This window comes from Amphimedon queenslandica, unplaced genomic scaffold (assembly GCF_000090795.2).
Source record: "Amphimedon queenslandica unplaced genomic scaffold, v1.1 AMPQUscaffold_13258, whole genome shotgun sequence".
Taxonomy (NCBI): domain Eukaryota; kingdom Metazoa; phylum Porifera; class Demospongiae; order Haplosclerida; family Niphatidae; genus Amphimedon; species Amphimedon queenslandica.
Genome location: NW_003546506.1, coordinates 1 through 12,753, shown reverse-complemented (window position 1 = coordinate 12,753; position 12,753 = coordinate 1). Strand labels below are relative to the sequence as shown.

General features: G+C 35.0%; 3 protein-coding genes and 2 long non-coding RNA genes across 5 annotated transcripts in view; 4 read left to right on the top strand and 1 right to left on the bottom strand.

Moving 5' to 3' along the window:
* LOC109583978 (uncharacterized) overlaps positions 1-480 on the top strand; it is an 8,987-nt gene extending 8,507 nt beyond the window's left edge. The window contains exon 21 of the mRNA XM_019999526.1: positions 31-480. Coding sequence (XP_019855085.1) covers positions 31-480 — 450 coding nt within the window. The remainder of the gene's footprint in view (positions 1-30) is intronic.
* Positions 481-3,776: 3,296 nt separating this feature from the next.
* Positions 3,777-3,999, top strand: LOC109583992 (uncharacterized). Its single transcript, XR_002185802.1, has 3 exons — positions 3,777-3,814; positions 3,864-3,940; positions 3,985-3,999. It is a non-coding gene; the product is annotated as an uncharacterized LOC109583992 (long non-coding RNA).
* A 252-nt stretch (positions 4,000-4,251) lies between these two features.
* On the top strand, positions 4,252-4,761 carry LOC109583985 (uncharacterized). Its single transcript, XR_002185798.1, has 3 exons — positions 4,252-4,526; positions 4,570-4,615; positions 4,658-4,761. It is a non-coding gene; the product is annotated as an uncharacterized LOC109583985 (long non-coding RNA).
* Positions 4,762-4,891: 130 nt separating this feature from the next.
* LOC109583993 (adhesion G-protein coupled receptor G2-like) lies at positions 4,892-6,319 on the top strand. The gene is made up of 4 exons (XM_019999546.1): positions 4,892-5,019; positions 5,064-5,326; positions 5,371-5,461; positions 5,515-6,319. The coding sequence occupies exons 1-4, from the start codon at positions 4,910-4,912 to the stop codon at positions 6,224-6,226; spliced, it is 1,176 nt and encodes a 391-aa protein (XP_019855105.1). The 5' UTR covers positions 4,892-4,909; the 3' UTR covers positions 6,227-6,319.
* On the bottom strand, positions 6,312-10,045 carry LOC100635156 (fatty aldehyde dehydrogenase-like). The gene is made up of 12 exons (XM_019999547.1): positions 9,539-10,045; positions 9,366-9,497; positions 8,696-8,928; positions 8,277-8,362; positions 8,061-8,224; positions 7,838-8,015; positions 7,592-7,644; positions 7,329-7,531; positions 6,903-7,018; positions 6,724-6,853; positions 6,550-6,682; positions 6,312-6,481 (listed from the first exon to the last, which is right to left on the bottom strand). Exons 3-10 carry the CDS (start codon positions 8,895-8,897, stop codon positions 6,812-6,814), a joined length of 1,044 nt encoding a protein of 347 aa, XP_019855106.1. The 5' UTR covers positions 8,898-8,928; positions 9,366-9,497; positions 9,539-10,045; the 3' UTR covers positions 6,312-6,481; positions 6,550-6,682; positions 6,724-6,811.
* Between the last annotated feature and the right edge of the window lie 2,708 nt (positions 10,046-12,753).

Sequence of the window (12,753 nt, the reverse complement as noted above, 5' to 3'; positions counted from 1 at the left end):
TCTGAGCCTGGAGTCTCTTATGCCCTTCAGTTCTTATTTGCTTTCTTCAATGCTTTCCAAGGATTCTTTATATTCATATTCTTTGTTGTGCTGAGCAGTGATGCAAGAGCAGCATGGAAATCCCTATTGTGTCCATGCTTCAAAAAAGATCAACAGGAAACATCTAAATACAATCTATCCTCCAGCAAGAAAGCTAAAGCATCAGGGACACTCTCATCAAGTTCTTACGGCATGAAATCAAATACTTTGAATACAGAGTCTGTTATGAATAAGTTGGCTGAAGATAACAATTATGCTACTCTTCCTTCTCTGCTTGAAGAGAATGAGGAGGAGTTGTCTCAGGATTTGGATCTGATTGCACTCAAAGGAGCTCGTGTGACACGTCACTCAACTCGTAAGCGCACTCGCCATGTGGAGAAAGTTGAATTGGATTTCTTTGATGATGATGATGATAATGATGATGATGAGAAACAATTCTAAGAAACTTTTTATTTTTCCCATTTTAGTTTAGTTGTTGTGTGTTTTACCCTTTTTACTTTGTCCTTTTTTTTAATTAAAGAAAACAGACTTTAGCTCAATAAACAGGCACAAGTTTCTCATAAATGCATAGATCTAGTGGAAAGTATAATGATATACATGCATAGTCAATAATTGGAGCCACAAATACATCCCTGTAAGGAAATACCAAATAGATCTACCTATATAGCCTATCTATTAGTCTTGCTGCCCAGACCATTCCCCAGACTACAGTCATTGAGGAGGTGAGATTGCCTATCTATGACATCAAAATACATTACAGCTGTGAGTGGGTGTGCAATAAGCTATAAGGTTTCTATAATAGTACAGTACTTAAATCTATTGAATGTGTAAAGTTCTGGTTAGTTCATTCCTGTTGCTTTGCTGTTAAAGACCATGTCTCCTTTGCTCTCTTGTGCAATAACAGTAGCTCTGCTTTTGTCTGTAATAAGGACTGGAGAATCACGTAAGCTAGCTCATGTAGTTCTCAACTGTAGCTTAATTGTTTTGCTTGCATGCATACATGTGCACATTATAACAAGAAAATGAAGACCCTACAGTGTTTACAATGCCTTGTATCAAATGTACATTATATAGCCTAAAGGGGAGGGTACATTGAAACTGTATATCATAGCAATTTTGTAGCCGAATATGCCATGCATCATTTATACAGCATTGAAAGCAACAATTATTGATTTACAAAAGAATCATTTCAAAAGCTGTTTTTCAAAATAATAATAGTACACTGCAAGGCTTTTTTGCCTTTTAGAGTGCATAATGAAACTGTTGTTGTTCTATTATGTTTGAGGGTATTTTTTGTTTATTTACTGTCAGTACATTAAAATTCCATTGAAGCCATCCACTCATTTAATATCTAGAATGGCCTGTATTAGGCTATTTAGTATTTACATTGTTCTTAATTTGTGCCATTCCTTTACCATTTATGAGTAGCTGTAGCTTGTTTGTTCTGAAATCCATATGCAATATTGACTAAATTATGTGTGGCTCATGAAACAACAATGTACCTCTTTTTTACATTTTTTCAACAGAACTTAGTATCTTTGGTTCTAATGGAAGGATTCGCAATAATTCTTACGCAATAAATGATAGATACTTCTTTGTGCTGTCGTGTCATTCAAACCAGCAAAACTCAGTTACATGGCTTGATTCAAATGGCAATCCAGGTAAACTATATAGAATCAATGAACTTGTACCTTTTACATTAATTCTTTATATTGAGTAGTTCTGGAGGAAAGCCAATTCACTAATTCAAGTTTCACAAAGGCAAGTGACGGTAGCAGGAACCTTGTCAACGGAGTCTCTGCTCAAGACTTTAGACAACTTTTTTTAGTGCCCAATTTGGGACTGGGAGTATCTATATTGAGATTTTACCTTAATACAGAAGGAGATGTTATTCTACCCAATTCAAGCATTGCTGGTACATATACGTGTAGATCTGGACAAGAGAGCCAAGCTGTGGATGTCAGTGTTAGAAGTATGTAAAAAATGTTATAACATGTGACTAATCATGCTAATGTAATAGTGATAGTTTAAGTGATAATAATAATTAAATGTATCTCAAAATTGAATTTTTAAGTTGCTCACAAATTAGGTAACATCCCTGTACTATAGTACAGGGACATTGTGCAAACTTTTCCAAATAATAAAAGGAGAGATTTATCAATTTAAAAATTTTTTGATACATATATATGTACTAATGTTGTATAAAAAGTTTTAGCTCATTCTGATAAATATTAGATTTTTTATAAATTTTTTAAGTTGCTTAAAAATTGGGCCAAAGTATAAGATATAGGATATTTTGCCACAAATTGCTAGGAAAGAATTCTTATAATTTTTTGTGTTGCAGTGCTAATCTTGTGTATCAAGTTTAACATTGTTGTTTATATGTGTTGTTTTAGGTCCAAGTGGCTCTTTTGCTCAATTATTTGTCAGGCTCACTGCTTTGCTTTCTAATATTACAAATGTGAATAATGAAGATTATAGACTTGCAGTCCTTGAGGGGAAGGTAATATTAAAGCCTGATTATGCATCCAAATCATTACTGAACAAAGTATTGACAAATTAATCTTTATGTTCTGTTACTTATAGATGTTCTTCTTGGTTTCACTTGGCTTAAATTTAACGACTGATCCTATCAGAACCATATCCTGTAGTTCTGTTCCACTGTAAGAACCAATATTATTTGAAGTATTGTAATGCTAGTACTTTTATTTTTGTCATATCTATAGGACACCACCTCACATTGGAAATAACTCCCTTGGTCGCTTTGAATGCAATGTAAGAGAGCATCCACCAATAAACAGCTCATTTGTGCAAAGTGTTAGTCAAGCTTTTGTAAATGGAGCTCGTGATAATCCTAACTTTCAAGACCTAGCAACAAATGGTACAATATTGACTCAAAATGCCTATAATAATAATAATAATAATAATAATATTATTATTATTATCATTATCATCAACATCATCATCAACAATTATAATCATCATTATTATTGCCATATGTTTTACTAGTTAATGGATTTTGCAATTATAATCAGACGGTTTCACTTCAGTATGGCATTCATACATGGAGTGAGTCAGTTGGTACTGTGGTACTTGCTTTGCCTTGTTCTAATCGTCCTGGACATAATGTCACACGATTATGCCAGATTAATGGAACTGGTTGGGAAAATCCTGACTACACTCAATGTGAAACAAGTAAATTTAAAATTCATATGGATCTAATTATAATGTTTGTTTTCATATGTTTTTTAACTTATAGGCAATAATTGTCCCAGTCAGACTATAGTTAATGATCATGGTACATTTGAATGGCCTGTGACATCAACTGGGGTATTAGCAAGCCTTCCTTGTCCTTGTAGTCCTATTGGGGCTATTGCTACTAGAGAATGTAGAAGTAATGGTGTATGGGGTTCTCCTAACATAAGTAGCTGTGTCAGTTCTAGAATAACTGATGAGTTCACTATTTTAGCTGAAGTAAGTTACTGCATTTTATTTGGTGTAGGAGACAAAATTTACTTTTTGGCTCATGTTTGCATTATTTTTTGTATAAGCATTAGCTCATTATTTTGATTTATTCATTGCATAGGCTGATGTGAATGTGAATAATGTTGTAGAAGTTACTCAGAATCTCTCAGATTTGGTTGACATGACTACAGAGCGTGTGGACCAGAATGACATTAATCTACTCAGTGTGGCATCAGTCCTCAATGAATCTGCTAATGTGTTTTCTAGCTTTAGATTCATTATTTTACTATCAATTGAAGATGTTTCTATGGTAAAAAATTCTTTTGTTCTGAGCAATGATTTTGTATATTCTCTACTAGACAACAGAGAGTACTGTTGAAATACTTGATAGTGTACAAGAATGGCCACCACAAGTAGTAGCTAATCAATCAAATAAGTATGACTAGTGTTTGAAAAATGATCAATTGATTGTATTTTTAGTATTGTCCAGTCATTTGAAAGGATAGTGGATGCATTGATAAGTCAAGAGAACTTTACTAACTTGACAATCATTGAAACTGGCATTGCATTCCAGGGACTAAGAGTAAGGCAATCACTGGACTCTATTACACATCCACTTTGTTTGCTAGATTCAGAGAATTAATTTTAATGGAATAACATTCATTGGGTCTTCATCAAGTATGAGTAACTATAAAAAATAGTCTATGCATTTTACATTAATTGCTCTTGTTTTGGTAGATGAATCTCTTTTGGTTGATACAGTTGAACTATCAAAGTTTTCAAGTTTAGATGAATTGGATCTAGCTACCATATCATTACCAACTAGCATTAGCAATGAGACTACAGCAGATGATATTAATTTAGCATTTACCCTATACACTCAGTCTACATTGTTTCCTATTCGTGACTCAGTTCCTGATACTGTTGTAGGATCATCAGTCATTAGTGCCAGTGTGGGTGGTATTCCTGATGGTACTGTATTATCTGATAATGTCACTGTTAACTTGAGAATAGTAGTTGAAGTAAGCTAAATTGAATATTGTGACATGATGATGTTCTTTATAGAATGCAACAAATCATCGTTGTGTTTACTGGGATTTTACAGCAGCAGGTAGACTATTATAATCATTACATTAAATTTCAAATTTTATAGATGGTAGAGGTAACTGGTCTATTGTTAATTGTACTACTACAGTTGATCCTGATACTAATGACACTGTAACATGTTCCTGTAATCATTTGACAACTTTGCCTGCCTTGTGGTAAGAGTACATGATATATTTTAAGTGGCTTTATTTTTACTCATTTTTAATAGGATACTTCATCTAGAATTGGTGGCACTATGGTTCCACCACATACTGTAACTGTTGCATTAGAAATTGTATCATCTAGAATTGGTGGCACTATGGTTCCACCACATACTGTAACTGTTGCATTAGAAATTGTATCATATGTTGGTGTATCTCTCTCACTATTAGGACTAGTACTAACAATACTAACATTACTGATATTCAAGTTTGTTTATATCATTATTGTCCTTTTAATTTATGATTCATCAGGTCATTAAGACAGAGAGATGCTAGCAAGTTTCACATTCAACTCTGTCTCTCGTTGATTTTCATGTTAATAGTATTTGTTGTTGGTATTGATAGAGTATCAGTGAGAGCTGGTTGTATAACAGTTGGTGTTCTCATTCATTACTTTGCTCTTGTATCATGGATGTGGATGGGAGCTGAGGCTGTACTAATGTTTAAAAAAATAGTTGTTGTATTCTCAAATATAACAATAAAGTATCTTCTTGTTTTATCAGTCATTTGCTGGAGTAAGTGATTTATAATTTTTTTTTACTTTGCTTTATTTTTGTAGCTCTTCCTTTACTACCAATCATAATTGTCCTATCAATAAAGGAAGATTATTATATTACTTTCTATAGTAACACTAATGATCAAGTTGGATTGTAAGTTCAATGCAAAGTGACAGACAAATTAATTTATACTGTTTTTTCTACAGTTGCTTTTTAGGACACTTAACAGTATTTCTCACAACATTTCTAGTTCCAGTGTTTCTCATTCTCATATTTAATTTGGTCATGTACATTCTTATTCTTCGAGTTCTTATCTTGCATACTGTGAGGAAGAAACAGCGACAAGGAAAATCAACAATGACTCCATCGGAAGCAGTCAAAATGATACTGTCTTTCACTGGTATAATGTTCCTCCTTGGTTTGACATGGATCTTTGGTATCTTCACTTTTATTTCTGAGCCTGGAGTTTCCTATACCCTTCAGTTCTTATTTGCTTTCTTCAATGCTTTCCAAGGATTCTTCATATTCATATTCTTTGTTGTGCTGAGCAGTGATGCAAGAGCAGCATGGAAATCCCTATTGTGTCCATGGTCTATAGAAAACAAACAGAAGACATCAAAATGCCATCTTTCCTCTGATAAAAAGACAATGATAGATAAAAAATCAGACTTCAGTGATTTTTCTAAAAACAGCAGTGATTATTCCTCTCTCCCTCCTTCTCTTCCTACTCCATTTCTTCCTTCGCTGTCTGAAAATGAAAATCGAGTGGATGCAACACCTAAAAGTATTGGAGACATAGAATTCAAAGGAGCCCGCATAACACGTAGATCAACTCGCAAGCATACTCATCACATTGAGGAAGTTAAGTTGGATTTCTTTGACAGTGATACTGATGACTACTTTGAGAATGACTTTTAACTCATATCTACAGGATTTAGCTACTATTATATGTAATACCCAATGTGTAATTGGATTTTTGTTAATCTTTATTTAGCATTCATACAATTTTAAGCATTTTATAAATCATTTTATATAATACACAAACAATGCAAGATAAAATTTAGACACAACATCATATATTAGGTTTCAATAGCAAAGTATACAAAATTGCATTTTAAAAATTGTATCACTGGATCAGAAGAACTTATACATATAACTGGGCAGTCCGTAAACCTGTTATAAGAATAATATGTAAAGAAAAGTTCACAACTTCCTCTCTCTCTCTTTGTCCCTAATAATACCTTAACAGTAGCTGCTATCATGACTACAAGTAGAATTATAAGATAAGGCCGAAGACTCCATTGGTGGGATGAGGGCAGCTGGATGAAGTTAAACTGCTTTATCTTTGACTTGTTGTGTGGTGGATAGATCACCCTATCATTAACATAAAATAAAATAGTAATATTTAAATGCACTTTAGCAGAAAGTCCATTTTGGTTCCAGTCCTTAGAATTGGTTTCATGTGTGAGTATGTATTGAAGGTGTGCTTGCCGTGGTAAGCTCCTATACCACTGTTACCGACACCGCCAAATGGAAGAGTATTAACTAAAAAACAGCCGCTACTTGTATTGTAAATAACAAGGATTAGACATACCTCCAATTTGAAAGAGGACAGTATTTTGAACAAGAGAGCCGCTGCTAGTGCGACTTGATATGTAATGAAAAGTCTTGCTGTTTTCGGTGAATACATAGAAAGACAGCGGCTTCTCTCTACACAGAATACATTAATTGTAGGAATTTTTTAAATCATTTATTTCCCTCTCATTTATTATTAACTTTATATATTAACTACTTATTCACCTCCAGCCAATTTATAACTTCCAAAAAATTTTGTCGCAAGAAAGTTATTTATGAACCAAGCAATCTGAATTGGTCAATTACAATTAGGTCTTAATATATGACAGCTGATAATTATGCCAGTTTTATTTTTGTGCTAATTTCACTACTGTGTTATACAGCACTTCTGATTGCCATGCAAGAATTACAGAACCCATACAGCTATAGTGTCATTAATTATTACCTCTCATAGTAAATTGGACAGCTTCATCAATGCTTGATACTGTCAATACTGGAAGGAGTGGACCAAATATCTCTTCCTTCATAAGGGGATCATCCTCTGTCACTCCAACATACAAAGCAGGCGATATGTATCTCTGGTCCTCATCAGTGACTACTTTAGAGACACAGGTAGCTTTTGTTGCTTCCATAAGACCAGTGATACGCCTTGGGATAAGGATGAAAGGGAAAGAGACAGTAAATAATAATAGCTAGTCTTCCTCCTACTTGAAGTGTCTTGTATTAATAATGCAAGCATAATCTGGAGATTTTGAAGGATCCTAAAAGCCAAAAAGGCACCAATTAACTGAACTAATTAATAGGAATATGCAGAGAGTGAGAATAAAATAAAAAAGGCTATACAAAAATTTCTTAGATGTAGAGAGTTTTTAATAGCAAAATTTTTTGACTGTGTTCATTTTATTAATAATAGAATTTAAGCTAATTAAAGCATATAGATGTATTGCATTGTACCTTTCCATAGAACTGCTCTGCTGCTTTTTTACAGCTGTCAACAAACCGATCACGAATACTCTCCGAGCACAGCACATAGTCGGGAGCAATGCAAATTTGACCTGCGTTGGTTAGTTTGCCCCACATGATTCTTCGGGCAGCAACTTCAATGTTAGCATCATCAGCAACAATAACAGGACTAGTGAGAAGAGATTATTAAAGTATGATATGTTTTCTGTGATACCTTTTCCCTCCAAGTTCTAACATTACAGGTGTCAAATGCTCTGCAGCTGCTTTCATTACAATCTTGCCAACGTGAGTACTTCCTGTATAGAATATGTGATCAAATCTCTCCTTTAAGAGGCACTGGGCTACATCAGCTCCTCCAGTAACAACTGCATAAAAATCCTAAAAATGAAATAATTAATTTAAAAGATAATTTTATACTGTTGTAACTTACATTGTCTAGGTACTTTGGAATAAGGTCATACACTAGATTGGAAGTGTTTATGGACAGCTCTGAGGGTTTTACAATGATAGCATTCCCTGCATGATGACAGAAATGATGATAAAATTAGTAATGCTTATGCCAGACCAAATTTTTTGGCCAATAGCCATGTGCAATGTACTATGGTCATGTGCTAAAAAATACCTTGTACTATAATAGTACAGGGTCCTTAGTCTGATTTCTGAGCAACTTTAAAAAATCAAAATTTAATTCGAATAAGCTCAAACTTGTATTAGAAAAAAATAGAATTGGAGAATTCTCTCAGAGCCATTTTTGGTAAAATACATGCATACAGTTTACATGGTAACTTATTTGCACTCAGACTACAATAAAACACAATAGCCTTTTTTCTCTCTCTCTTCTTTCCTTACCAGCTGCAATAGCTCCAACTAGAGGTAGCATGACCAAGTGGAACGGATAATTCCAAGCTCCAATGATAAGACCAACTCCAAGAAGATCTGGTTTCATGTAGCAATCGTCCATCATGTTAGCCATGCCCTTAGCGACATATTGGGGGGCGGTCCACTTGTGAAAGTCTCTTATAGCTTCAATAATGTCGGCAAGGACTACCATTGCATTCTCCCGCTATTGACTCAAATTCATTCTATAAAGAACCACAATTATTATTTTATCATAAAAATACTGTATAGCTAGAAAATTTGGTTGCGTAAAATTCTGAGAAGGATTTGGCAAATTGAGCTAAAATTTTAGTTTTTAATATTTATGGGGCTCTGTAGAATTAAGTATAGTATGCAAACTAAAAATTTAAAAATGCACAAGGTCAAAATTTGACCAAAATATCCTCAATTCACCCAAATTTTATTGCCTCAGATTCAATTTAATAATGGACACCTCATCAGAAATCGCTTACAGCATAATGCCCAAAACTACTGTAACTCTAATGCATCACCAACACTGGTCCAAAAATAATGTAAAATTACCACTAAAAAATCATTAATTTTTGGCTGCCCATTGCAATTGTAAATAGAAGCCTAAATCTAAACTGATTTTGTTGAGGTCAGCTTTCAATGCAGCAGATACTTGATCTAGGTTCTCTTGGATAAGTCTCTGGAGAGCCTTGAGCTGAGAGAGGGCGTGCTGCTTCTGCTCAAAATCACTCCAACGGTTTGTCTCTTCTTGCGGAATCCAGCCGGCACGAATCCTCTTCAAGACCTGTCTGGGTAGCTAAAATAATAGGAGAAATAAAGCTTTACCTGAGGAACAGCAGCAACTGGAGTCTCAATCAATACAGCTTGAGCTTCACAGTCTTCATTCATAAATGGTTATGGGTCGATGACTAGGGTTTGGCGGATTATGCTCTAAAATTGCTCTATTATGCTATGCTGCAATTCTCAGGAAACAGCTCTATTATGCTCTATCAATCAGCTATTATGCTCCCAATTATGCCTATGAATTTCATTATAATAACTTAGCCCCACCCAGAAATGTGACCCAGTAATTCAATTATGAAGTTCTTAAAGTATATTGTGAGCAATAGTAGCTGTTTAAATATAAAAACAGTAAAATTATTGAGTGCAAGTGCCTGTTTATTGCATTTCTCAATGTATTCTTTCAAAATTTTCTTTTATAGCCCTATTATGCTTACATTATGCTTATGCTTTTGGGCCCTATTATGCTCAAAATTATGCTGGCATAATCCGCCAAGGCCTATCGATGACGGGTCCAGTCCAAAATCTTAATTAATTTTGCTCGAATGCTCAAATTTTATTATTCATTAGCTAGATCTAATGTCACGTGATTGAGTGGGCCGGGCTTGTAATTAATTAATTATTAAAAATAATAAGAAACAACTGAAGGAGTGGAAAAGAAGGACCGCTGGACTACATTTCATTACAACAAGAAAGACAAAGCAGCTAGAAAGAAAGATGCCACGAAACAGAGGAGGAGGTGGAGGAGGAGAAGCTGGCGGAGGTGACTGGTCCGATACTGGTACATTCGTTCGTAAACCAGCCACTGGGTGGCTACACAAAGACACTGATCTTGCTGATGGATCTTACATAAGATACAAACTAACTGTAAGGAAAGAACAAAAGGCCTACCTTGTACTATATTTATCTTCTTTCTTTGTACCTTCCCCCATCCTTCTCTACTTTGATTCTTCTTTAATCCATTTTTCTATTAATACAGTACTTTGGTTGTGTCAAGATCACAGAGTCAATGAGATCGCTGCAGTATCAAGTACGAACATTAGCCACAAGGTAAAGAAGGAGAGAGGGGGGGGGGGAAGATAAAAATAGAAAGAAATTAAAACAATATTTTACTTTTTCTTACTTCTTCCAGGGAAGCCATCATAATCCTAGCAGAACACAATGAGAGAATTGCAAGCAAAAAGAGAAAAGTAAGCGAAAAATACATTCACAACTCCATGTCCATACAAGAGAAGCTGAATATTATCTACCACACACAGTCACAGTCACACACATTACTGTCACATGATACACACACCTCCTATAATGGAGTCCAAAATGTATTGTATACTCATAGAGTTAGTCAAAACAATCACCTAAAATAATAATAATATGAAGAGTTCACATGTAATGTAATGATAGTCTTCATGGACTGTCTTTATAATAATAATAGTTTGATAATAATAATAATAATGTAATATTAATGATGGTAGAGGTTAAAGTGTACACGTACATGTATATAAATATTTGTAAATTGTAATGAATGAACTATCAAACTCTGTGTGTGTGTGTGTGTGTGTGTGTGTGTGTGTGTGTGTGTGTGTGTGTGTGTGTGTGTGTGTGTGTGTGTGTGTGTGTGTGTGTGTGTGTGTGTGTGTGTGTGTGTGTGTGGTGTACATGATGTATTGCTGTACATGTACATGTACTGCTTGAGGTCAAGAGTCCAGCTTTAATGTTAGGACTAATAACTGCATAGTTCCTCTTTGAAGAAGACCAGGGGAAGACTAGGAGCTGTATGTACAAGTACATGTGTATACCCCAATGTACTAATTTAATGTACATGTGTATACAAGTACATTAAAATACTTTTTAATGTACTTGTGTATTATATGTATGGGGGGGGCAATTGGGTGGTGGGTGAATGATCACAGGCACTGGTTGAGTAATTAAAAAGTATTTTTGAATTCTTTATTATTATAATCTAGTAATTTTGAGTAGTTTAAGATCATTGTATATTGTTTTTTTGGTGCAGGTTCCTAGACAAATTTCAAGACTCCTCGGAGGTAAGACAACCTACATTAACACACAGTGTACTAGAACCAAATACTCCTGCTAGAACCAGTGGTGCCAGTATTAATGTCCCTTTGACCTTTAATTGTTTACTTAACCTTTTACTTAGTACTTGACTTTAAACCCTATCTATATGTATAATAGATGATGTGTATACACTTATACATGTATACACTGTATGTTCATGCGTATATATTACAGTTCATGTACATGTATATAGTTACAATATAATATATTTGCTACTATGCTTGCATGTAAATTGTTCTAATTGTGTCTTTTATTGCTTTGTGAAATATGAGAGAACTAAAAAGCAAATCTTGTAGCACATACTCTTCATTCTTGTACATATTTTTTGATTATTTTATGAAAAAGAAAAGCTTATAAATTCCTTCTTTGGCATTTGTAGTCACTTGGTGTGTGAATTGTTAGTATAGAAGCTAATGATGCATGGAGTCAGTACACAACAAGATGGTGTTTGTGTTTTGGGCCTCTTTGTCTTTGTCTTATCTCACACTCTCACTCTCCCCCACCCTTCTCTTTATTGGCCTTTTATCTCTCTCTCTCTCTCTCTCTCTCTCTCTCTCTCTCTCTCTCTCTCTCTCTCTCTCTCTCTCTCTCTCTCTCTCTCCCTCCCTCCCTCCATCCCTCACTCCCTCCCTCCCTCTCTCCCTCTCCCTCCCTCCCTCCCTCCCTCCCTCTCTACCTCCCTCCCTCTCTCCCCTTTCTCTTTTTCTGTGATATCAGAAAGTGAATTAGAGTAAGTTTGTGTTGGGATGTTATTTGAGTGTTATTATTCCCATTAGAACATTAGTTGTTAATGACTATCAGTATGAATGGCATTAGCTTACTACATGTACATACATGTACATGTACATCCCCTTCTTGTGGATACAAGCTGTTGAATGTCTTTCCCTCCCCCCCCCTCTCTCTCTCTACCTCTCTTTCTCTCCCCCCTTTCTCTCCCCCCTTTCTCTCTCCCCCTCTCTCTTATCCTTCTTCATAGATATTTGTACTGATGGTTGTAAGGAGGTTAATCTTTGTATTGATGTTGAGGAGCTCCTCATTAAAAGTGCTACCACTGGAATGGTATGTTCATACACTCTATTGCCCTCTTATTGCTTTTGATGAATTGAATTGTAGGAGATTAGCAATCACAGTCTGACAGCCATTTCTTTTGCCTCTGGAGGAGAAGACGTGAGTTTGGGAGAGAG

Excerpts from the sequence above, each read along its gene's own strand:
- LOC109583993 (XM_019999546.1), top strand. The coding sequence starts at position 4,910 with ATGGTTCCACCACATACTGTAACTGTTGCATTAGAAATTGTATCATAT. Across the intron at positions 5,020-5,063 it reads CTAACATTACTGATATTCAA|GTCATTAAGACAGAGAGATG; the intron begins GTTTGTTTATAT and ends ATGATTCATCAG. Across the intron at positions 5,462-5,514 it reads ACTAATGATCAAGTTGGATT|TTGCTTTTTAGGACACTTAA; the intron begins GTAAGTTCAATG and ends TTTTTTCTACAG.
- LOC100635156 (XM_019999547.1), bottom strand. The coding sequence starts at position 8,897 with ATGGTAGTCCTTGCCGACATTATTGAAGCTATAAGAGACTTTCACAAG. Across the intron at positions 8,016-8,060 it reads TTAGAACTTGGAGGGAAAAG|TCCTGTTATTGTTGCTGATG; the intron begins GTATCACAGAAA and ends TCTTCTCACTAG. Across the intron at positions 7,532-7,591 it reads ATTAATACAAGACACTTCAA|GCGTATCACTGGTCTTATGG; the intron begins GTAGGAGGAAGA and ends CCTTATCCCAAG.